The sequence below is a fragment of the Odocoileus virginianus genome, chromosome 14 (assembly GCF_023699985.2).
Source record: "Odocoileus virginianus isolate 20LAN1187 ecotype Illinois chromosome 14, Ovbor_1.2, whole genome shotgun sequence".
Classification (NCBI taxonomy): domain Eukaryota; kingdom Metazoa; phylum Chordata; class Mammalia; order Artiodactyla; family Cervidae; genus Odocoileus; species Odocoileus virginianus.
Genome location: NC_069687.1, coordinates 57,775,967 through 57,800,003, shown reverse-complemented (window position 1 = coordinate 57,800,003; position 24,037 = coordinate 57,775,967). Strand labels below are relative to the sequence as shown.

The following is a 24,037-nucleotide window of genomic DNA, read 5'->3' as shown; positions in this document are numbered from 1 at the left end:
ACAAGTGCTCGGGGCTGGTGCACTGGGAAGACCCAGAGGGATGGGATGGGGAGGGAGGCAGGAGGGGGGTTCAGGATGGGGAACACATGTAAATCCATGGCTGATTCATGTCAATGTATGGCAAATCCCATTGCAATATTGTAAAGTAATTAGCCTCCAACTAATACAAATAAATGAGAAAAAAAAAGAAAACAAAAAAACCCACAGACTTATGGTATTAAAGGAGACCACTTAAAATGATTACCTGTGTTATAAAAAGACTAGAAGAATATATTCCGAACAGTATATATTATCAGCATGGCAGGACTTCCATTTTCTAAGCTTTTGTATCTATTAGCTTTTTTTTTCCTTTAAAATTTTTTAATTTTAAAATACATTCGTCAGAAAAAACTATATTTTTTCCCTATATTGTCTATCTTTTAAACATTGGAGCATCTCAGTATCAGGCTATGCAGACCATTTCTAGAAATGCACATAAGAAAAATGCATACTTTATCACCAACCCTTTGTCTTCTCATTCGTATCTCCTGTTAAGACAGGGTCTCTGCCTGCTTTACTGACTACCAAATCTTCAGTACCAGAACATCTGGCCAATGAAGGCACCTGGCATATAACTGGCAAATGAATGAGTGAAGGATGTATACTTTTCTCCTTTCAAATTTTAGATATACTGATATGTTCTCATACTGTTTCAAAATAGAATACATGTCAACAGTCATCTAAAATAAAAAATGTACGGGAACTCTCTTTTCTGAACCTCATAACTTGCTCAAGGTGGCTGTTATGTGTTGAACTGTGTCCCCTCCAAAAAGGATAGGTTGATGTCCTAATCTCTGGGACCTCAGAACGTGACAGTATTTGCACACAGGGTCTCTGCAGGTATAAGTAGTTAAGACGAAGTGACACTAGAGAGTGTGGGTCCCCGATCGGATACGACGGCCGTGTGAAGACAGGCTCAGGGAGGAGGCCGCGTGAGGACAGAGGGTTGAGGGGATATCTACACAAGTCAAGGAGGGTCAAGGCCAGCCAGCCAAAAGCATCAGAAGCGGGAAGGAGTCCCCTACGGGCTTCAGGGGAGCTCAGCCATGCTGACACCTCGATTGCAACTTCTAGCCTGCAGAACCGTGAGACACACTTCTGCTGTTTTAAGCCTGTGGTACTCAGTTAAAGCAGGCGGCCTGAGGAAACCAACAGCGGCCTTGGCTTTGAATTCCTGCACATAGTGGGGGAGGAGTAAATGGTCACCTGAGCACTGTGACCTACAAGCTTTCAATGACTTTCCAGTTTAGATTCTGATAATGGAAAATATTTTCAAGAACATGCCCAGTCAACTCAGGAATGCTAGCAAAGTAAACAACAAAGGGCACACACAAAACAACAGGTAACTGAAATTTTAATAAACCTACGTATTTACATAAAAACTGCAAAAATCAACATTATAACATGGGTTTTCAAAGATTAACATTTACAATTATAGTAAAATATAGTTTCACAAAGTTAAATTTCCTTGACACTTCATTTCAGTATTAATCTAACTCTTTATAGTTTATCAAAATGGTATTATTTCATCTTTTTTTTTTAAGCATCAGTGTTTTTCTTAAGTGAAATATTAACATGGGACCCCAGTATATAAAACAGAAAGTAAAGCTGTTCCAGTTCATGAGGAGGGTTTCCAAGGGGGCCTCACACTTCCCTCAGTATCACTTCTTAAGACTCATAGCACCCTAAGCATTGTCTGAGCACTGAGGACTGAAAATATTAACAATATACACTAAACAAGATCTCACTGACAAAGAAGAACTAGAAAACTTATTTGGGAACCAACACTTTGTAAACCTTTGCTTTCCCACATGTTTTTCTTTGGTTTTACCACCTTAGAAAATTCCTCGAGTGTTAATTATTTGAATGGCAGCTATATGAAGCCAACATTGTATTTCTGATTTGCTGCATTCTCCCGCCTGGTCTCCTTTTTTCTAAACATTTTTGCTGCTCCTTAATTTTATCTTTCCAAAGCACTGGTTTTATGCCTTACTGCTTCTTACTTACTTCCTACTACTTCTTTACTTCCTTCTCACCAGGAGAAGGGAATGGCAACCCACTCCAGTGTTCCTGCCTGCAGAATCCCATGGACAGAGGAGACTGGGAGACTACAGTCCATGGGGTCACAAAGAGCTGGACACGACTGAGTGACTAACAATTTCACTTGTACTTTTGCACCTGGGAAATAATCTACAAGATAGATGCTGCTGAATAGGATCCAATAACAATGATTTTTTAAAAAACATTTTTAAGGCAGTCTCTTGTTCACATTAACAAAAATAAAACATTTCTCATGAATAAAGCCTTAAAGTCAAGCTAATTCTTGGGATAAGCATTCCAATAAAGTGAAGGGAGATTCTAAGTAAGATGTAACATCACGGGGCCTTAGGATGGACGTCTAAACAGGATAGAAAAATAAACAGTAAACGCTCAGTCTTTCTATTTGAGGTTTAGAGGAATGGCTGGGCTGTGGGAACACGAAGGTGTGTACACAGTGATGTTGGTTAAAGAAAGGTAAGAAGGTTGCATCGGACCCCAGTGGGCACAGGGCCACAGGGAAGCATCTATTTAAGGCAACATGTGTAAGAGTTACAGGCCACGGCCTTGGGTTGGCTGGCTGGACTTGCTCATTAAAGTCCTTTCTTTGAGACTTATTCTAGTAGATTATTCACTCCACAAACAGGTCTGTATTTCACAAACACTAGTGCAGCGCTAACAGTGTGCCCTAAGTGCTTACAAACATTAACTCATTTAATCCTCATAACAACCCTGTGAGGTAGGTACTATAATTTGCCCCATTGTACAGACGAGGAAACGCACACAGACAGATTAAGCAACTTGGGTACGGTCACAAGGCTTGAAAATGGTGATCTTGGATTCAAACCCCTTTCAAGAGAAGAACTGACATCTTTGGCTAGTATGAGACATTTGTCCTAAAAAGTCCCGGGAACCGGCCTAAGTTAAAAAGGAAAGAGCAGCACCAGGACTGATAACTTCACTCGATCATCACACCACAAGGGGAACTTCTTCCACTCTCAGTAAAGATCCTTGAAATTGTTTTGAAATGTCTGAAATGCAATCACAAACTGTCTTAATGTGACATACCAGCTAAACCAACCAGAAGCCTATTCATAAGGCACTTGCTTCTCTATCACAGACACCAGCATAAAAAAAGATAGTAAATAAATATTAAGCATGATATAAAAAAGTTGGTTTCAAAGAAGTTTTAAGAATAATCCTGTACATCCCAATTCATTACTTTATCATATTCTTGAATCCTTTGCTTTATGTGAGAAAGTTTATTCTTCAGATAATCACAGCGTTCTTTTTTTTCTAGAAATGTAGGATCCTGGAAAAGAAACATAGCTGTTAGGTCAGCCACTGGCTTCCTCAGTGAAAACCATAGAAACACACATTATTACCCAGAAAATGGCCTTTCATGGCAGATTTCAAAATCTGCCCAACTAGAATAATAGAAGTTCTCTACATGTACTTCAGTAGATTTTATTTTTTAGAACAGCTTTTGGTTCACGGCAAAATTGAGTCAGAAGTAGAGAGCTGACGTGCCCTTGAGTAGTTTAGAATACATTAAAGAGTAAACCATGGATTAATAAAAGCACTCCTCAGCCTCTACTGATTTGTGCAATTAAGTTAGGGATGGAATTAGAAGCCTGTAAAAGAACTTAAATCTTTGTGAATGAAATGTGGGTGAAGAGCCCTGTACGGGGGCTCATTTCCCTGGCTTCCTAAAGCAGGACACAGCAGAAGGTGCTGAGGACAGAGAACAAGGGCGCCCAGCAGTCACCCATGTTCCTAACAAGGAGCATCTTAAGAAATGCAAAACAAGAACTACATCAGCTACAACAATCTGAAGACTGTCAGTCATCACCACTGCACCTGGATAAGGATACACCATAAGAAGGAAATGGTTTTACTCACATTCTTTTTTTTCTTAAACTCTTGGTGGATTCTTGAAATTCTCTCGTGTTCCTAAAAATAATATATTGTACATGTGAATGAAAATACTTGCAGTTACTCAGATCGTATCTCAAGAGGACTTCCCTGGTGGTCCATTGATTAAGAATCTGCCTACCAATGCAGGGGGACATGGGTTCGATCCCTGGTCTGGGAAGATCCCACATGCCGCAAAGAGCAGTTAAGCCCGTGTGCCACAACTCCTGAGCCTGAGTGCTGTAACTATGGAAGCCCAGGTGCCCTAGAGCCCGTGCTCTGCAACAAGAGAAGCCACTGAAATGAGAAGCCTGGGCATCGCAACTAGAGAGTAAGCCCCCCGCTCCCCGAACTAGAGAAAGCCCGCAGGCAACAACCAAGATCCAGCAGGGCAAGAGGAAAAAAAAAAAACAATGTCTCAATAGTACTCTGGGTACTGAGTACACGCTGGGAGATGAATAGGCCTGGCTGGCAGACTCCTGCCCATGCAAAGTTCAGCCTGTGGCCCAGAAGTTCACTTTTGTGATACAACTAATATCTCCACTTTGGATAAAGCCTGGAGGAGACAGGGAGACTAAGTGCGGCCCTGTCGTTTGGCTACTTACTTGCCAGACCAGAGGAAATGACTACTGTCGATACTCTGTGGGATTATCATTGGAGCACTCAGTCTCTCTGCCTGCTGTAATCAGGACCCTCCCACCCCACCAACTGCAGACCCACATGCCTGAGCCCTGTTCACTCATACAAAGCCTACAAACCCGAGACCATTGGGCCTGGGCTTCAAGACCACACAAGATGGTCGGGTTTCCTGACATCTGTCTGTCAACCAGACTGCTATTCCCAACCTGCACTGATCTAGATGCTTGGCACCTGCTCCTCCCTTCCTCATCTAAACTTGGTCACCCTTCTTGGAACTGTGGACCTTGACTGTTCACCAAATGGTACTAACTGATCCTGGACGTGCTGGATTCCTCCTGGTTCCCGGTACAGGTGTCTCTTAGGCAACACCTTTCCATCACTCCAAGACTGGGAAAATGTCACTACTCTACACATTTGGCTTGGAGAGCTCATAATTATAACTCATTTAAATGCATGTGTTAAAGTCTGGTCAAAACAAAGATGCCCAACTAACAGAGGTCACAGGAGAAGAATACGCGTATCTACATATAAAATATGAATGTGTGTGCTAAGCTGCTACAGTTGTGTCCAACTCTTTGCAAACCTATGGACTGTAGTTCTCCAGGCTCTTCTGTCCATGGGATTCTCTAGGCAAGAACACTGGAGTGGGTCGCCACGTCCTCCTCCAGGGGATCTTCCCGACCCAGGGGTTGAAGCTGTGACTCTCATGTCTCCTCCTTTGGCAGGCAGGTTGTTTACCACTAGCGGCACCAGGGAAGCCCCATATAATATGGATATATACTCTATATACATACATTTGACATTCATTAAAAAATGCTGTATGAGTTTTAAAAATTTCAGTGACACAAGTGGTAGATTAGATTAGTACACTCTTTCTATAAAGGATAAGCGTTCCTTTACATGTATGTGCTCCTTTACACACAAATGTGCAGAGCCGCATTATTTATAACAGCCAAAACATGGAAACAATCCACTGTCCACTGTCTGATAAATGGATAAAGAAAATGCGGTATATTCATACAAAGGAGTATTATTATTCCACCACAAAAATAATGAGATATTGATTTCTGACCCAACATTGATGGACCTTGAAAACATGAGGCTACACAAAAGCAGCCAGGTATTAGAGCCCAGTTCCCAGGTGCCGCAGTGGTCAAGGATCTGCTGATGCAGATGTGCATTTGATCCCTGGGTTGGGAAGAGCCCCTGGAGGAGGAAATGGCAACCCACTGCAGCAAACTTGCCTGAAAAATTCTGTGGACAGAGAAGCCTGGTGGGCTACAGTCCATGGGGTTGCAAAGAGCTGGACACGACTGAGTGCCAGAGCATGCACACACATATTACCGCACTGAAGTCTTCAAAATAAGCAAATTCATACAGACAGAGAGCATCAGCAGTTGTCAGTGGTTGGAGAGAGGAGAAACGGGGAATGAGTACTAAGAGGTATGGGTTATTTTTTTCTTGGGGGGGTGATAACTATGTTCTGGAATTAGAGTGGTAATGGTTATACAACTTTGTGAATATATTAAAGCCAACCAGGGAGTTTCCTGACAGTCCAGTGGTTAGGACTCTGAGCTTTCACTGCTGAGGGAGTGGGTTCAATCCCTGATCAGGAAAACTGGGATCTTGCAGGCTGCATGGCATAGCCAAAAAACCCCACAAAAACAAACAAACAAAAAAAACGAAGCCACTGAATCGACACTTAAAAGCAACGAATTTATGTTATGTGAATTATATTTCAATGAAAGAAATGAATGTCAGGTTAAAAAAAATGCCATTGATTATGAGGGCATCCTAATTTCCCAGATATTAGAATGTGAAAAAGACAAAACATTAAAGTATGGGTCTCCTATGACTGCCGTCTCCACCCTCGTTTTCCTTTCTGCCATAACCACGGTCATCGGGCTGAGGCACGAGCCCTGCAGCTCACATGTGCAGCCTCAGATCCACGCTCCACCCTTACCCGCTGCGCTCTCTGGGCCTGGGGTGCTAACTGCTCAGCTGTGACTTCCCCTGGAGAATCAAGGCCCCTGGCGGCTCCCCTACACTCCATCCACCATTTGTGAATAAACCCTCCTCAAACCATCTTGGTTTGAGTGTGCTGTCTGTCTCCTCTGGCACCCTAATTGACTCAGTATGTACCTTAGGCAAATTCATATTTTACTTAAATAGGAAAATTAAATACTGTTTAATAATGGAAAGCAAAAGACATTAAAGGATATACTTCGAATTGTCACCCTGAAGATCTCAAATGACTTCCCCAGACAGCAGATGCATGTGGTTATGCCTTTTCTACATTTCGGACAAAGTCAGAACTCATCCTTCCTCCGTCGGAACTCCTCCCCAGCAGTGCAGGCCCTCACCTGCTGGTTTTCTGAACGATGTGGCAGTCTGCTCATCACGGCATCCAGCTCGTCAAACTTCCTCAGGACGGCCTGAACTTCTGCGGAGAGTTCTTTGTACTCTGCAAACTGGTCCTGGAACACAGCTTTATAGCGTTCTCGCTCATCACCTGTCTGAATCATAGGGTATTTCCTGAGGAAAAAAAATACCCCAAAGTTGAAGTGTGGCCAAGATGGTGGGGCAGGAAGAGCCTGAGCTCACCTCCTTCCATGGCCACAGCAAAATCACAGCTATTTAGAGAGCAGCTATTGATGAGAAAGACCAGAAGACTAGCAGAAGATACCTTGTACAACTAAAGATGCTCACTAAAGAAGCAACCACAACAAGATGGGTGGGAGGGCAGAACAGTAAAGTCAAGACCCATACCCCTGGATGGGCAACCCACAAATGGGAGGATTAACTACAATTGCAGAAGATCTGCTCAAGGAGTGAGGGGTCTGAGCCCCACCCTGGGCTCCTCTGTACTGGGAACACAAGGCCTCAGAATATTTGGTGTTGAAGGTCAGTGAGCCTTACCTCAGGAGATTCTGAGGGCTGTGGCAACTAGACTCTACCCTTAAAAGATGCACACAAAATCTCACACACTCCGGGATCCAGAGCGGAAGCAGTAAGTTGAAAGACGACTGGGTCAGACCCACCGCGGATCCTGGAGAGCCTCCCAGACAGGCAAGAGGCAACTGGAACTCAGCCTGAGGACACGGTCACTGACAGCAGCTATTCTGTGGCGCTCGTTCTACCACGCGGACACTGGTGCCCTGGAGCGCCATTCTGTAACCCTCCCTCTGGCTCACTGGCACAGGGACCAGGCCCTGCCACCAGCCTGTGAGCACCTGTACTGGGATGCCTCAGGCCCAGCAGCTAGCCAGGTGGGGTCACAGTGCCACTCACTAGGGGGCCAGGTGGGCCCGTCCACCAGAAGACCAACACCAGCTCTAGGACCCTTGGACCCTGCAGCCAGAGACCCTAGGACCCAGCTCTGCCTACCTGTGGGCCAGCACCAGCCCCAGCACCCGGCCCCACCTACTAGCGGGCGCACACCAACTCCAGGACTCTGGGACCTGGCGCCACCCCACCAGCTGACTGGCACTACCCTTGGGGTCCCTTGAGCCCCAGCTTTCCCATCGGCAGGCTGAAGTCACGGGACTAACCTCCCCCCTCCCCAACCTTTCCCCTGCCAGACCCTGGCATACCCACCAGCACCAGAAGACCAACCTCAGCTCCGAGACACTTTGGGCCCCTAAGCCAGCTTCCCTGGGGCCAGACACCAGCTTTGAGACACCCTGGACCCCACAGCCATCCATGTCAGGAGCTGGCCTCACTCAAGCAGGCTGACCCTAGATCTGGGCTCCCCAAGGCTGCCACCACCAGCCCTGAAACCAGCTCTGCCCATCTGTGGACCAACACTAGCCCCAGGACCCCCCAGGACTTCACGGGCATCAACCTTATGACCCAGCCCCACCCACCAGGGGCCAGCAACCTCCACACAAGGCCGGGCCTGGCAACAGGACTAGGAGCAGCCACGCCTGTCAGACCACCCTCGGCAGTCAGCCTGCCGTAAGAGCAGGCCCCATGCAGCCTGCAGAGGCGACCGTGAGAGAAGGCAGCTCTGGTGAGTGGAGGGGAGTGCGCTGCGGGGACACAGAGGACATCTTATACAAAGAGCCACCACTTCATGGTCAAGAAACAAAACCAAGCAGCCAGATACACGGAAACAGAAACAGCAAACTAGGCAAAATTAAGCTACAGGAACTTATGTTCCAAATGAAGAAACAAGATAAAACTCCAGAAAACCAAGTAAAGTGGAAATAAGCAAATTACCTGATTACACTCATAAAGATGTTCAAAGACCTCAGGAGAAGAGTGGATGGACAGGGTGAGAAGTTAGAACTTTTACACAAAGAGTGAAAAAATAAAAAGGACACCAAGCGCAGCTGAAGAATACAATAACTGGAATGAAAACTCTTTACCGAAAAGGAATCAATAGTAGATAAGATGACACACAGCAAAAGATCAGCAAACTGGAAGACAGAGCAATGGAAACCACTCACTTGAGCAGAAAAAAGATTTAACAAAAAAATGTGAGAATGGTTTAGGAGACCTCTGGGGCAACATCATGAATACTAACATTCACATTATAGGGGTCCCGGGAGAACAGACAGAGAAAGGGCAGAGAAAATATTTAGAGACATAATAGCTAAAAACTTCCCCAGCCTGGGCAACAGAGGGAAGCAACAATTTATCACTGGCATAAGGCAATCACATGACATTTCAGAAGAAACTCTGCAGGCCAGGAGGGAGTGACAGAATATATTCAAAGTGATGACAGGGCAAAGAGTCGGACACGACTGAGCAACTGAACTGATGATAGGGAAACATCTACAACCAAGAAATATTCTGCCTGGTAAGGCTTTCATTCAGATATGATGGAGAGATCAAAAATTTTACAGACAAAAACAAACAAAAAATTTTACAGACAAGCAGAAGATAAGATTTAGTACCATTAAACTAGCTTTATAATAAATGTTAAAGGAACTTCTTTAAGTAGAAAAGGCCACAACTAGAAACCTGAAAATTAAAAAAAGAAAAATCTTATTGGCAAAGGCAAATATACAATAAAGGTAGTAAATCAGCCCTGTATAAAGCTAGTAGGAAGGTTAAAAGACAAAAGCCATAAAACCATCTGAGTCACCTATAAGTAGTGGTTGCCAGAGAGGAGAGAGGTGGGGGGAAACAAAGAAATCGGTAAAGGAGACTAACAGGTGAAACTTTCAGCTGCAAAATAAATGAGTCACAGGTATGACATGTCCAGTGCAGGGAATATAGTCAATAACTATGTAGTATCTTTGTATGGTGACAGATGAAAACAGACTTATCCTGGGGATGATTTTGAAAAGTATAGAAATATTGTACCATTATGTTGGGTACCAGGAACTAACATACTGCTGTAGGTCAATTATGCTTCAAAAACAAACTCACAGAAAAAGAGATCAGATTTGTGGTTACCAGAGGCGGGGGTAGGGGAGGAGGAAGTTTAGGGAAATAAAACTGGATGAAGGTCATCAAAACCTACAAACTTTCAGCCATGAGATAAATAAGTATTACAGATGCAATGTACAACATGATAAACACAATTAGCATTGCTGTATGTTATATATGACAATTATTAAAAGAGTAAATCCTAACAGTTCTCATCACAAGGAAAAAATTTTTTCCATTTCTTTAATTTTGTATCTATATGAGATGATGGATGTTCACTAAACCTACTGTGACGATCATTTTATGATGCATGTAAGTTCGTGATTTCATTACACTGTACACGCTAAACATAAACAGTGCTGTAGGTCACTTATATCTCAAAATTGGAAGAAAATAAAATCAAAGTGATAACTTTTCCATTAAAACAAGAGGAACAGGAAATCAGCTTATTACCTTATTCCTCAGTGACCATACTTTACCTTCAATTCAATATACCACCTCTCAGGAAACAAACAACTGTTCAAATAGAATTGACTTTAAGCAGAGTATTAACTTGGAGATGAACAGAAAAATGAAATCCCAAATGGAACCTCGCTATCTCTACCTTGAAGAAAAGTAGATACTCACGCCACGTAGTCTGGCATCACGATCGGTTTGGGGATGTGGCCCGGGGGAATGTGTCCACTCAGAAGTTCAGGTTTCATCTTTGTTGCTCTTAGTTCTTTAAAATTAACTTCTTGGTCTCTCTGTCTCTCACAACTGGTGGCCATATCACACTACAGTTAGAAAAAGAGGATTTATTTATAAACAAAAGCAAAAAACAAAACAAAAAAATCTCAACTTTATTCTTAGAAGAATAAAGACCCAGCACAGTCAAAAATAAATAAATAGTAATTTTAAAAAAATCTAGTCTCATTAAAAAAAGAAAAAGGAGTAGAGTGCTTGGGGGCCCCACTGGGCAGTGCCCAAGAATACCAAGCAAGCTGGAGGGGCTGGTGGATTCTGGGAGAGGGGTTTCCACATTATAAATAAAGGAGTAAGGTACAGAGAGATTCAGTGAATTCAAGGTCTCACAGCTATGAAATGAAAAGTGATGATGAAAACCCTGCCCTTTCTAGTTAAGACTGCTCTCACTGCTGAGAGCCCGGGTCCTGTGAGTTGCATGGCACAGCCAAGGGGAAAAAACCCTCAGAAACAGCACTTTTTGACTTTTTGGTTCTTTAAGTGAATAACAGGAGGAAATCAGTTTACTTAAATGTATACACTCAACCCTAAAGTTCCCTGAAGCTCTGGCTGCTGGGCAATGCTTAGTTGCTCAGCTGTGCCCAATTCTTTGCGACCCCACGGGCTGTAGTCCACCAGGCTCCTCTGCCCATGGGGATACTCCAGGCAGTAGCACTGGAGTGGGCTGCAATTTCCTACTCCAGGGGACCTTCCCAATCCAGGGATCGAACCCAGCTCTCCCACTGTGGGCGTATTCTTTAATCATTGAGCCCCCAGGGAAGCCCAAGGAGCACACTAGAAATGAGGCTGTGGTGCGCGGAGGTGGGCAAGGCACGCTGCTTTCCACGACACAGAGCAAGCTCCCCCCACGCCTCCCTTGGGTGTTCGGCCCGTGCTTGCTGAATAAAACTCCATGAACTGAGAGTGGCTGGGGAGGGACCCTAGTCCACTGAAAACAAAACATGAAATGGGAATTTAAAACCTTGCTCTTTACCTGGTCAGGCAGCTTTGAAAATCCTTTGTTTCCTGATTTCTCTCTCCGAGGCTGCCTTTGAGGTCTCATTTAACATTAACTCACGCTAGAAACCTCCAACTGTTAACTCACCAAATAGTGCAGCCCATGGATAAGCCCAGATTAGACGTGGAGGCTGCTGACTCTCCCTGGGGGAGGGCTACCGAGATGGGAAGCCTGCACCCAAGCTGGGCAGAAGGGGAAAAAGGGCTTCTCTGCAGAAACGATGCCCAACCACTGGCCCCAAACAGCAGGAACTCGAGTGGAGAGCAGAAAACCCAGAGGAAATGAGATCAAACAAGACTATTTCAGGAAACATCTTCTGAGGTTAGCATCTATTCCGCTTTGTTCCTCGCTGGTCAGAAGGCCACTTCTTCATCCTATTGAATTCTTTAATGCTTAATCTTGAAAATCCAACATGGTATTAAAATCAGGGGAAATTTTTTGGCTTAAGTAAGTGAATTTCCATTTCACGGCATCCCTTTTTAGCTTCTAAATATTTAACAACCTGTTTTCCCCAACAGCTGCCTGAGAAGCGTCCAGGGAGCACACTGACCCCCTTAGTCAGCAGCCCTGAGGCAGGATCAGATTGCATGATCAAAATCACAAATTCTACCCAGGCAGTCATGTTGGGCAGGAGAGTCCATGTGAGGGTCCCCCCTCAGTCAGTTCAGTCGCTCAGTCGTGTCCAACTCTTTGCGACCCCATGGACTGTAGCACGCCAGGCTTCCCTGTCCATCACCAACTCCCAGAGCTTGTTCAAACTCATGCCCATCGAGTCAGTGATACCATCCAACCATCTCATTCTCTGTCATCCCCTTCTCCTCCCACCTTCAATCTTTCCTAGCATCAGGGTCTTTTCCAATGAATCGGTTCTTGGCATCAGGTGGCCAAAGTATTGGAGTTTCAGTTTCAGCATCAGTCCTTCCAATGAACATTCAGGACTGATTTCCTTTAGGACTGACTAGTTGGATCTCCTTGCAGCCCAACGGACTCTCAAGAATCTTCTCCAACACCACAGTTCAAAAACATCAATTCTTCGGTGCTCAGCTTCCTTTATAGTTCAACTCTCACATCCATACATGACTCCTGGAAAAACCATAGCTTTGACTAGACAGACCTTTGTTGGCAAAGTAACATCTCTGCTTTTTAATATGCTATCTAGGTTGGTTGTAGCTTTTTTTTTCCAAGGAGCAAGCGTCTTTTAATTTCATGGCTGCAGTCACCAAGTTTTTTCAAGCTGAAGCTATTCATTTTCCTTACTTGCCCGTCCCTAACTCCAAGAGTCACCTTTTCATATAAAAAGGAGTTCTAAGAACTCAGAATATTTCCACACAGACTTCTCATCTGCTTTACGTTTTTTCCCCCTGTTTTTATGCTCTTAACATTCTCTTTCACTCTTTTTGGGTGAACCACACTGATCATCAGTTCAGAAAATCTCCTGGGGAAAAAAATCTAGAACTAGACATGGCACAAAAATGAGAACCTCTTCAGGCTTTCACAGGAAGGAAGTTAGTTGGACTCCAGCCCTGGGATACACCACTCTCAAACAGTACTCCAGATTACAAACACATGGCCCCAGATTTCACGACCTTTCTCTGCATCTAGCAAAAATTAGTCTTGTCACAGAAAAGCTTTGCTGTGAGGCAAGAGAAAGCAATTAAGCCATGGGGTACGTAATGTTATGGATATAATTACTAAGTTTTTCAAATAAAAAATGGCCTGGATGCGAATGGATGAGGAAGCTGTGGTACATATACACCATGGAATATTACTCAGCCATTAAAAAGAATTCATTTGAATCAGTTCTAATGAGATGGATGAAACTGGAGCCCATTATACAGAGCGAAGTAAGCCAGAAAGATAAACACCATTACAGTATACTAACACATATATATGGACTTTAGAAAGATGGTAACGATGGCCCTATATGCAGAACAGAAAAAGAGACTCAGATGTATAGAACAGACTTGTGGACTCTGGGAGAAGGCGAGGGTGGGATGTTTCAAGAGAACAGCATTGAAACATGTATATTATCTAGGGTGAAACAGATCACCAGCCCAGGTTGGGTACATGAGACAAGTGCTCGGGCCTGGTGCACTGGGAAGACCCAGAGGGATGGGGTGGAGAGGGAGGTGGGAGGGGGCATTGGGATGGGGAATACATGTAAATCCATGGCTAATTCATTTCAATGTATAACAAAAACTACTGTAATGATGTAAAGTAATTAGCCTCCAACTAATAAAAATTAAAAAAAAAAAATGGCCTGGATGAATACATTGTCAAGTTAGAAATGGGGAGAGTCAGACGTGTTTCAAGGTGCTTTTGTTCAATTTCTGACTGTCCCTCCCTGTAAGTGTATTTGATGTTATGATGCACAGATCCCAATCCCAAACCCACATTATTACTTTTTACGCCCAGATTAGATTTTTTTAAAGTATTTATTTATTTATTTGGCTGTATCAGATCTTAATTGCAGCATGTGGGATCTAGTTCCCTGACCAGGGATTGAACCCAGACCCCCTGCATTGGGAATACGGAGTCTTAGCCACTGGACCACCAGGGAACTTCTCCAGGTTAGATTTTGACTTTTCTAGTTTAGAAATTTGCTCAACACTTAAAGACTTAGAACTTCTTTCTGTAGAAAACTGATGATCCATTTAGCTTACTCTGATTGTTAGTCACTGAGTTAGTCACAAGTCTAACTGAAATGTACATCCTGACGCAATTAATGTTGAATAAATAAATTAACATTTAAAATGAACTAAAACACAAGGGAATCAGGAAGTTAAAACAAAGTACAATTAAAAAACAATCTAAATGCCACACACACACACACACACACACACACAAAGCAGTCTTGCTCTGATTCTATGAACAGTGTTGTTTTTTTTTTTTTTTATTCTATGAACAGTGTTTAAACTGTAGAGGTTTGTAACGTTAGGTCCACACTGTCCTGTGAAAGAGAAACTCTTCAATATTCTATGGATCAGCTATTAATAGCGTGGTCAGTCAGGACTGGTCAGATATCCCTTGATTTCTAAAGATTATGGATATCCAAGAAAACCACAGCAAGGCTCAGTTGTAATTCAGATGACTTCATATACGTGTCAATAATTTAATGCAACTGATCCTTTAAAAACCATGGGCTAATTACAGATCCTCAAAGTTGCTTTGATCAATGAATAATGTTGAATTTAAGATATTATCATTCATAACTTGATTTCCCAGGAGATGATATAGAAACACAAATCTGTTAAGTGAGTTATTTAGTTTTGTACTTCTTGCTTGCTTGCTCTCACACTCACACACTCACTCTATTAATCTCTTGTCTGTGTTTTTAGCTAGATTTGTAAGCCCCTGGGAAATGGAGATAATGTCCCTTGTTGTATCCATATTGCTGGCCCACAACGTGTCACGTGTTTGTTCAATGAATGAATTAATGATGACACCAATGTTTTAATCATAATTGCTGAGACAGGCTGTTGCTCATCCACTTAATAAAGTCCTTAATTCAGCATGAACAAAATGTCTTTAAATAGTATATTTGTATAACATAATTGAGAAGTGAAAAAGAACCTCATCAAAGGTATTTTCAAAATGAATGCACTTAACAAAAAAGAACTTAAAGAAATTAGCAACCTGATTAAAAAAAAAACTGGACAAGATATGAACAGACAGTTAATAGGTAAGAAAATGCAAACATAACATATGAAAAAGGCTCAACATCACTCCTGATAAGAGAAATGCAAATTGCAACTACATTAGTGACGTTTTCCACCTACCAGGTTGACAGATGTTAACAAATTTCCTAACACTGTGTGGTGAGGGTGTGAGGAAGCCTGTGGTGCTGTTGGGGATAGAAATTGGTAGATCTTCTGTTGGGCAATCTGGCAGTCAAAACAAAAATGTACATGCCTTTTGATCCAGAAACTCACTTCTCAGAATTTCAGTGTACTTGTACATATATGAAAGGAAGTATGTATATGTATGTAGTGGTATGTATAAGGTTATTCACTGTAGCACTATTTTTAATAGTGAGAGGTTGGAAACAACTTACATGTTACTTTATGACTAAACGAATTACAGTCTAACCATAAAATGCAATACTCTGTAGTTATAAACCAAGAATGCAGAAGTTTTCTATGTACTAATAAGGAAAAATCTTAGAAATACATTGTTAAAGTGAAAAAAATAAGGGATATAACAGTAGGTATGGTATGCTACCGTCTGTGTAAAAGAAGGAGTAGAGCGAATAGATGCCTATCTGTCTAACACACTGCTGAAAGGAGACACAGGATACTGGTAACACTGGTTGCCTCCACGGAAGAACTGGGAAGCCACCATACAGGGATGGGAGAAGACTTTGTGAGAGATCCTTTTGAACTTTGAATCAAGGGAATATACTTCCTTTTTAAAGAAACAAACAAATCTGAAGGTTGGATTCTTAACTTCTTGCTTAGAAATAATGCCCAGGGACTTTCCTAGTGGTCTAATGATTAAGACTCCACGCCTCCACTATAGGGGGCATGGGTTCAATTTCTGGTCCAGGAACTAAAATCCCGCAGCCCATGTGGCCCCCACCCCCTCAAAAAAGGAAAAGAGAATGCCCAATATCTTGAAAAAAGAACTTTTCAATGAGGTAAAATTATGATTAAAATATATTAAATTATTCTATATATACAAATAATTATAACAGCATCTCAGTTAATCCTCTCAAGCAAACTTGTGAGGTAGATATTATTATTATCTCAATTTTACAGATGAAGAAACTGAGGCCTGGGAAGGTAAGTGTCTTGTCTACTGTCACAGTTAGTAAATTGTGGAATAGGGACTTCTTTCCCAACATGACAAAATTTGGCATCTGAAAGCAACATGACAAGAATAGGAAAGAATGGGGAAGAGCTGAAGACACTGAAGAAAATTGGGGAGTCGCCTTCATTAAAAAAAAAAAATTAAATATGTAATAAGAACCAACTATGTTCACTTGCAGAAGCTTTCATCTAACAAAATTAAAAGATACTGCAAATAGCCTTGTCTGATTTAACCCTCAGTATTAGAAAAAAGCTAAAAAGTCCTATTATGAACTTAATGCAATAGATATACTTTTACACGCAGATGATCTACAAATAGACAAGAGAGAAAATTGACAAATCTAGAGATAAAATATGGGGTGGACTTTGTTCTTACCATTTTCCTTTTCGATGGCAGTGATGGCTCACTTATCTGGAACAGAAAGAGTTAAAATGACTTTTAAGGGGTATGTGAAGCTGCTGAACAAGTAGTTTTGTCCCTTTGCATTTATAGCCCAATTTCAATTTTATAGATACTGATTCTCTACAGATGGATTCCCGACTCCTTTGGCCACGTTTTGATGGACCAGTGGAGGAGGAATAACTGCGACTCCCTGTCAATCAGGATTAGAAAGCAGAGCTGGCAATAAGGAGATGGTGGCGATGATTATGGAGTTGCCTTGAACTACCTAGAGATTTTATTTATTCTTGATTCCCACTACCTCACACAATTAAAGAGTTTGGGGTGGTTACATTATTAATTTTATAATTAAAAGAAAAAAGCTACACGCCAGTATGTCTTAACATTTAGGAAGTTACAGAAACACAAACAGGCATCAGAAGTGATTCAAGTTTAATCAACCCTTACGCAAAGTCTTATAAAAACAAGCTTCTGTTAAGAAAAGGAAAAGAAATAAAAGAATTATATGAATAACAGCCATAATAATGTAGAATTTGAAGTGATATTAAGAACTCATTATTAAATTACATAAAATTATAAGGATGTGTTTCACTATCTGATTTCACACTGATTAGAATTTAAAATTCTGTACTTTGCATACACAGATGTAAAACTTAAAAATATGCTTACAATGCTGAGATAAATTTGTAAACTCCAAGAAAAGTGGGTTTCAGATTTCATTACAGATTTAAACGAGTACTTTCCTCTTGTAACTGAACAATTATGCTTTTTATTAAGTCTTACCATACTAAGGAATCAAGATTGTTCTTAAACTTAATGATGGGACATTTACTTTACTGAATATGTTATTATTCTTCTTTATAGAAATTCAGAAGCTATGTCTTCTCTTACGTATTGGACAGACAATAGTGCAACCAACGAACTATGTATTACATTACACATCTGGGGTCTGCTTGCAACGTTACACAACAGTGACATGCCAGAGTGGGTTATCTGTTCAGAGCATGTCAGATACTGAGTGAAGCCTTTGGAACTTCAGACCATTAAAAACAACAATGACAGCTTTGTTTTGAGAACTATAGGTATTTAAGGAAGGAGTTAATAGCAGAAAGAAAGAACAGAGATGGTGAAATCCCTTACCTCCTGTTGCTCCATGTATTCCCTGTGTCTCCGGGCCGCCTCGTGCCTCCACAACTTTAGGCAAACCAAAGCACCAATGAGATAGACGATCATGGTGACAAAGAGGAAGATCATGGCTGCTATCTGTCCTCCTTCCACCCGGCAGAATCCTGCGTTCACTGGCGTGTTAAATAGCGGATAGTAGCAGAGTCCCCCTCGGTTGGTATCGTTCACATAGACTATGGCTGCGGCCATGTACAAAATAAACAAGGAGACATTGATTCCAAATTCAGTGAGGGGCCACCAATTTGAGTCCAAAAGAATGGTCCGATAATACATGGACATGCCAAGCACCAGGATGATGATGGTGGTCACCCAGGCCAAGCCAGCAACCACAAGGACAAAAGCAGTTTTGGGGCCACTGTAGTAATAGCCCCCATAGGTACTGCCCAGACCACCCACGCCTCCTACGCCGTAGGGCTGTGAATATCCAAACATGTTATACCATTCGCTGTCCTTGTGAATGTACGCCGTGACACAAGCGAAAACGCCGGCCCCCAGCAGCAGCTCGGCCACCCCCAGGATCCGAAGCAGGCCTGCCCACGACTTCATGTAGGAATACCTAAGGTGATACTCCTCTACCTTCTCGCTGTAGGTTCGAGCTGTGTGTGTGTGTCGGCCTAGGGATCCATAGGGATCGTGAGGAAACATGGCCTCAGTCTCTTTCTGGGAACGCCAGCTGCCTTCGGACCCGCCGTGAGGATCTTTGCAGGAGTTGGGGGGTGAACGATGGTTTGATCTTGTGGGCGAGGCTGGAGGTGAACACTCCACTCCATCGGAGATGTATCTGATGTCTGACACCGGCTTATCCCACTCTGGGTCCTTTTTCTTCCCTCTGAAGAAGTTCTTCCAGGACTCAGGGACAAAGCGTCTTACAGGCTTGAGATCTGGCGCTATTGCTGGTTCCTCTGTGTCACTTGAGTAGAATTCTGGGCCAAAGGGTGGCTGTAATGGGAGAGGGGGTGGTGGCAATGGATCAGCGCTCACGGCTAGCTCACTGTCTCGAAGAGTCTGGAAGGTTCTTACAGTGCCATCTGGATAGTCTGAGTCCCTTGGGACCTCATCATAATGTCTGTCCCGATTCCTGGATCTTCTATCACTGGACGACATTTGTGATGTTCACACCTGGGGTCAGGATTAAAGTTATCACTTATGCTTAGTTATCATCCCTTCAATGATGTTGGTTTTATTCACTTAGTAGCAAATGATCATATCCAGGAAACCAATATGATCATATCTAATCATTATGATATAGAAAATGACAATGCAACTATGTGTAACAATTACGTTAGCCAGGGATACAGAATCATTCTATGAGATTTTAAGGGCATTTAAAATCTTAAACCTTAGTTCTGGATTACAATATTTATAAGTCAAATTTACCTATGAGCCCTATAAACAACAAAATGTAAAAAACCAAAAATAAGACTAAATTTTAATGCAGGGTGCTAACACATTCCAGGTAGAGTCCTTTCCTCAAATATCTAAATAAACATATTTAAGAGTTTGAGCATACCAAAATTTGATGGGTCAGCAAATACTCTTCACTTTCATTAGCTCGAGTCTGTTTTGGAACAGCCCACAAGAAGCAGTCTGGTAAACACACGGAGTGGAGAGCCCCTTTTCTTCCTAACTTGGCAAGTCATGTTTTGGGAGTCGCTTCTTCCACTCTAATGGGATAATGCTTGATACTAGAAAATTCACCTCTTAGAGCCATAGCAATGGCTATGGGCATCACTCTTTGCAGAGCAATTATTTAAAGGTGATTTGCTGCAGCCATGGAAAGACTCATAAAGTATCTCAGAAGACTTGCCTGATGGTCCAATGATTAAGAATTTGCATGCCAGTGAAGGGGACGGTGAGTTCAATCCCTGGTCTGTGAAGATTCCATCTGCCTTGGGGCTACTAAGCCTGTGACCACAACTACTGAGCCCAACGCTTTAAGCCTGTGAGCCGCAACTACTGAGCCCAACGCTTTAAGCCTGTGAGCCGCAACTACTGAGCCCAACGCTTTAAGCCTGTGAGCCGCAACTACTGAGCCCAATGCTTTAAGCCTGTGAGCCGCAACTACTGAGCCCAACGCTTTAAGCCTGTGAGCCACAACTACTGAGCCCAAGTGCCTAGAACCTGTGCTCTGCAACAAGAAGTCACACACCGTTAACCAGAGAGTAGCCCCTGTTTACTGCAACTAGAGAAAGCATGTGTGTAGCAACAAAGATCCAATGTAGCCATAAATAAATAAAAAATCTTTTTAGAAGGTGGTGTCCAGCTCTTTGTGACCCCATGGACTATACAGTCCATGCAATTCTCCAGGCCAGAAACTAGAGTAGGTAGCCTTTCCCTTCTCCAGGGCATCTTCCCAACCCAGGGATCAAACCCAGGTCTCCCACATTGCAGGCGGATTATTTGCCAGCTGAGCCACAAGGGAAGCCCAAAAAGCTATTTTAGGGAGTATTTAATACATCTGAAAAATAGAAAATATACTTTTTATCACACTTGATGATTTCCTTCAAGAAATCAATGACCTGGACACATATGCAAAAAGGAAACTATTTGCTATTATAACTACTACGTTTAAGGTACAACGCTCCTCTCCCTCAAACTGCTCATGAGTATTTACTAAAGACTCATTGGGCACATGGTATTGTACTTGGCACTGTAAAGGTCTCAGAATTAAAGCTGGTAATCCCACCTTTACAATGTTGAACAATTTAGAAATTCCTAAGGCTTTGTTTTTACTTTGTCAAACAGACATCTATCACTCAAACAATTATTTACCAAGTACTGGTCATGCACCAGGTTTGCTGAAGATGTATCAGTGAAAAAAGTTGGAAATCCTTGCCTTCATGCAGCTTAAATTATGGGGGTGGGGAGCAGGGATGACAGATGATAGATAAGGCAAGTGAAATAGATGCCAACGAACAAAGTTAGGAAAGAGGGTAAGAAGTGCAGTGTGGATAGGATGCTATAATTTTAAACAGAGTGGCCAGGGAATTCCTCAGAGAGAACAAGACCCCTGAATATAGAAACGAAGGAGACGCCAGGCAGCTATCAGGGAAGTGTTTTGGGCAGCTGGAACAGCTAGCGTAAAAGCCTTAAAGTGGGAGTGCCTAGCATTGTTGAGGCATGGAGGCAGCATCAGCATGAGCGGGTATATACTAGAATTGAGGCCGTCTGAATCCTTAGGACTTAAAAATCACTAGAAAGGATTTAGGTTTCTGTTGGGAGTGAGATGGGAAGCCACTGGAAAATTTTCAGTAGAGGTCTGACATGATGTTATTATTATTTTTTTAAACAGGACCACTCTGGATGCTGTGTTAATAGTACATTCCAGGAGAAAAGAGTGAAAAGAGGGAGATTGGCTAGGAGGTCACTGAAATACAGTTGATCCTTGACCAACACAGGAGTTGGTAAGGTGTAGTTGTGATTCCAAATCCATGGATTCAACCAACTGCAAACCACTCAGTACTGTATATATATTTATTCAATGGACCCTCAGAGTTCAAAGCCGTGCTGTTCAGGGGTAACTGTACTCCAATGGGCCATGGTGGTAGCAACAAAGATGGCAAGAAGAGATCAAACTGTCTGTACAGGGAATTAAAATTTTTAATAAAGAAACTTCCAAACACAATAAAAAGTGGAAAGAATAGTATTAGGAGCCCTTATGTGCCAAATTAGCAACATTCAATAATTATCAACTTATCAATAGTTTCATCTATACCGTCCCCCTTATTCCTTTTGTCTAACCCTTTTGTCAATAGATTAAAGCAAATCCCAGACATCAGATCATTTTATCTACAACATTTCTACACAGCTCCAGCTTAGTCCTTGGAGGAGCAACCTAAAGAGAGTCTAAGATACCTGTTAAAAGCTCAGGCAAAGCTAACAAGTAGGTAGGCTGCCCACAGAAGTGTATATACTACCACAGACTAAATACAATCACCTGGGTATTGAGTGGAGCTGGAGAGGTCTAAATTCTTGTGTTTAGAAGATGCCTGAATGGGACACTCCAATTTTAAAGAATTAACTGTGAGTCTCAACATGGTGCCCAATGAAAAGTCGGAGAAAAAATTTAGTATAGAAAACAGTTTATATAAATGACAGCAATTAGCAGTATTTTTTGGTCTTTTATCTCTTTATCTGTAGTCTAAAAGTACTTAAATTCTAAGGATGCATAGTACTAGTATAATTCTTGAAATACAGTTTCTTAAAAAAAGTAGAGGCCAAAGCACAACAAATAACTTTAACAAGCTTTACATATCCTTCAATATCTTTGATATACAGGCATTTAAGGGATACCAGTTTGGCAAAAATGTACTTCACTATAATGGATCTAATTTATGCTCACTTCTGTCGGCATCAACGACTCAATGGACATGAGTTTCAGCAAACTAAGGGAGAGAGTTAAGGACAGTCAGGGCTACATACATGGGGTTGCAAAGAGTGCAGTGCGACTTAGCGACTGAACGACAGAAAGACTTGTGAAAAGTAGCTTATTTGAATTAGATCACCTTGGTGGTGGTTTGGTTTAGTCACTAAGTCGTGTCCGGCTCCTGTGACCCCATGAACTGTAGCCCACCAGGCTCCTCTGTTCCTGGGAGTTTCCAGGCAAGAATACTGGAGTGGGCTGCCATTTCCTTCTCCAGAGGATCTTCCCGACCCAGGAATCCTTGGTCTCCTGCATTGCAGGCATATTCTTTACTGCCTGAGCTACAAGGGAAGCCTTAGATCACCTTAAAAAGTCAAAATTCCAAATTTGAAGAAATGTGTAATAGCAAATTATGTGATTTTAGAAAGGTCCAGTCAGTTGTATTTTTACATTTCAACATCTGGATACCCCTAGCATCTTTCAGGGTCTCATAGAGCGTCCAGTTACAATCAGCACGCGGAGGCTTTGTTTTGTCCAAGCCCCTGGGTCCCGACTTCATTCGGGCCCTGATTTCTTTCGGTCAGTACACTCCGTAGCGGTGATTAGAAGAAACGGTCCTCCCCAGGAAAGTGTTACAGGAATTCAGTTGGTCACCTTTACACCACAGAATCACCACTTAGCTGGCTTTTAAAGTTACGCTGGGCCCCATACACGGGCAGATTTTACACACTACTGGTTTCCAGTGGAAAGGGAACTGCGCTTTGAACCCGAGCCTCGAGCGGGTGCCCGGGAACAGCAAGCATCCCTGTCGGGGTCTCTGCCCAGGCCGCGGCTCGTCGCTCCGCCCCCCGCCCCACCTATCTCGGTCGGTCTCCAGCTCTGCACCCCCAGGCACGCGTCTCCGCGCCGGAGTGAAAATGCACTCTCGGTCTGTCAAGATTCCGCCCCAAAGCGGCCGGAACTAAGTTGGGCCGGACCGGCCCAGGTCGGGATAGCCCTGCGCCCGGAAGCACCGCGGCTTCCCGGCCGGGGGTGGGGCGCGTCTCGCCCGGCACCTGCGTCCGCCGCAGGAAATCTGGCAGGCCGAGGGGCCCTCCCGCTTCCCAGGCCCCAGCTCTCCCCGGGGCCCGCACCTCTTACCGCGCCGGCGGCCGGCCTCGGCCGAAGGTAGTGGCGGGCCGCGCAGCCAGCGGGAGCGCCCAGGACGCTCCGAGGGGCCTGCCCCCCACCGCGCACCTGCCTGAGGTCCGCCGGCCCCTCCCCGCCAGCGTCCCGGTCACGTGGGCCCCACCCCTCGGGCCCAGCTCACCTGAGCGGCCACCTGCCAAAGCGCCCTCGCCGCCCGCGGCTCTGAAACCCAGGTCCGCTCCTGGGGCGGGGCCGGGCCGAGCTTCGCTCCGCCCGGCTTTGTCAGGCCCGGACTCCCGCCTGGGGCCTGGGCGGGTCGGTTTCCCCACCACCCACCAACCACACCTTATAGCAATAGCTTCGGATCAGGCTCCGCTGGGAGAGCTCTGGAAAGGTCTTTAAGG

The 24,037-nt window shown here is 43.4% G+C and overlaps 1 protein-coding gene across 2 annotated transcripts; it reads right to left on the bottom strand.

Moving 5' to 3' along the window:
• Positions 1-1,376: 1,376 nt before the first annotated feature.
• On the bottom strand, positions 1,377-23,913 carry MARVELD2 (MARVEL domain containing 2). 2 transcript variants are annotated; one of them, XM_070476787.1, is made up of 7 exons: positions 23,815-23,913; positions 18,098-19,261; positions 16,934-16,969; positions 10,636-10,784; positions 6,993-7,164; positions 3,979-4,029; positions 1,377-3,388 (listed from the first exon to the last, which is right to left on the bottom strand). In XM_070476787.1, exons 2-7 carry the CDS (start codon positions 19,244-19,246, stop codon positions 3,266-3,268), a joined length of 1,680 nt encoding a protein of 559 aa, XP_070332888.1. In that variant the 5' UTR covers positions 19,247-19,261; positions 23,815-23,913; the 3' UTR covers positions 1,377-3,265. The 2 variants fall into 2 exon arrangements, with proteins under 2 accessions (XP_070332888.1, XP_020771141.1); XM_020915482.2 differs by lacking the exon at positions 23,815-23,913 and having other exon boundaries at positions 18,098-21,170.
• Positions 23,914-24,037: the final 124 nt, after the last annotated feature.

Excerpts from the sequence above, each read along its gene's own strand:
- MARVELD2 (XM_070476787.1), bottom strand. The coding sequence starts at position 19,246 with ATGTCGTCCAGTGATAGAAGATCCAGGAATCGGGACAGACATTATGAT. Across the intron at positions 7,165-10,635 it reads GTGATGCCAGACTACGTGGC|GAAATACCCTATGATTCAGA; the intron begins GTGAGTATCTAC and ends TTTTTTCCTCAG. Across the intron at positions 4,030-6,992 it reads ATCGTTCAGAAAACCAGCAG|GAACACGAGAGAATTTCAAG; the intron begins GTGAGGGCCTGC and ends TATTATTTTTAG.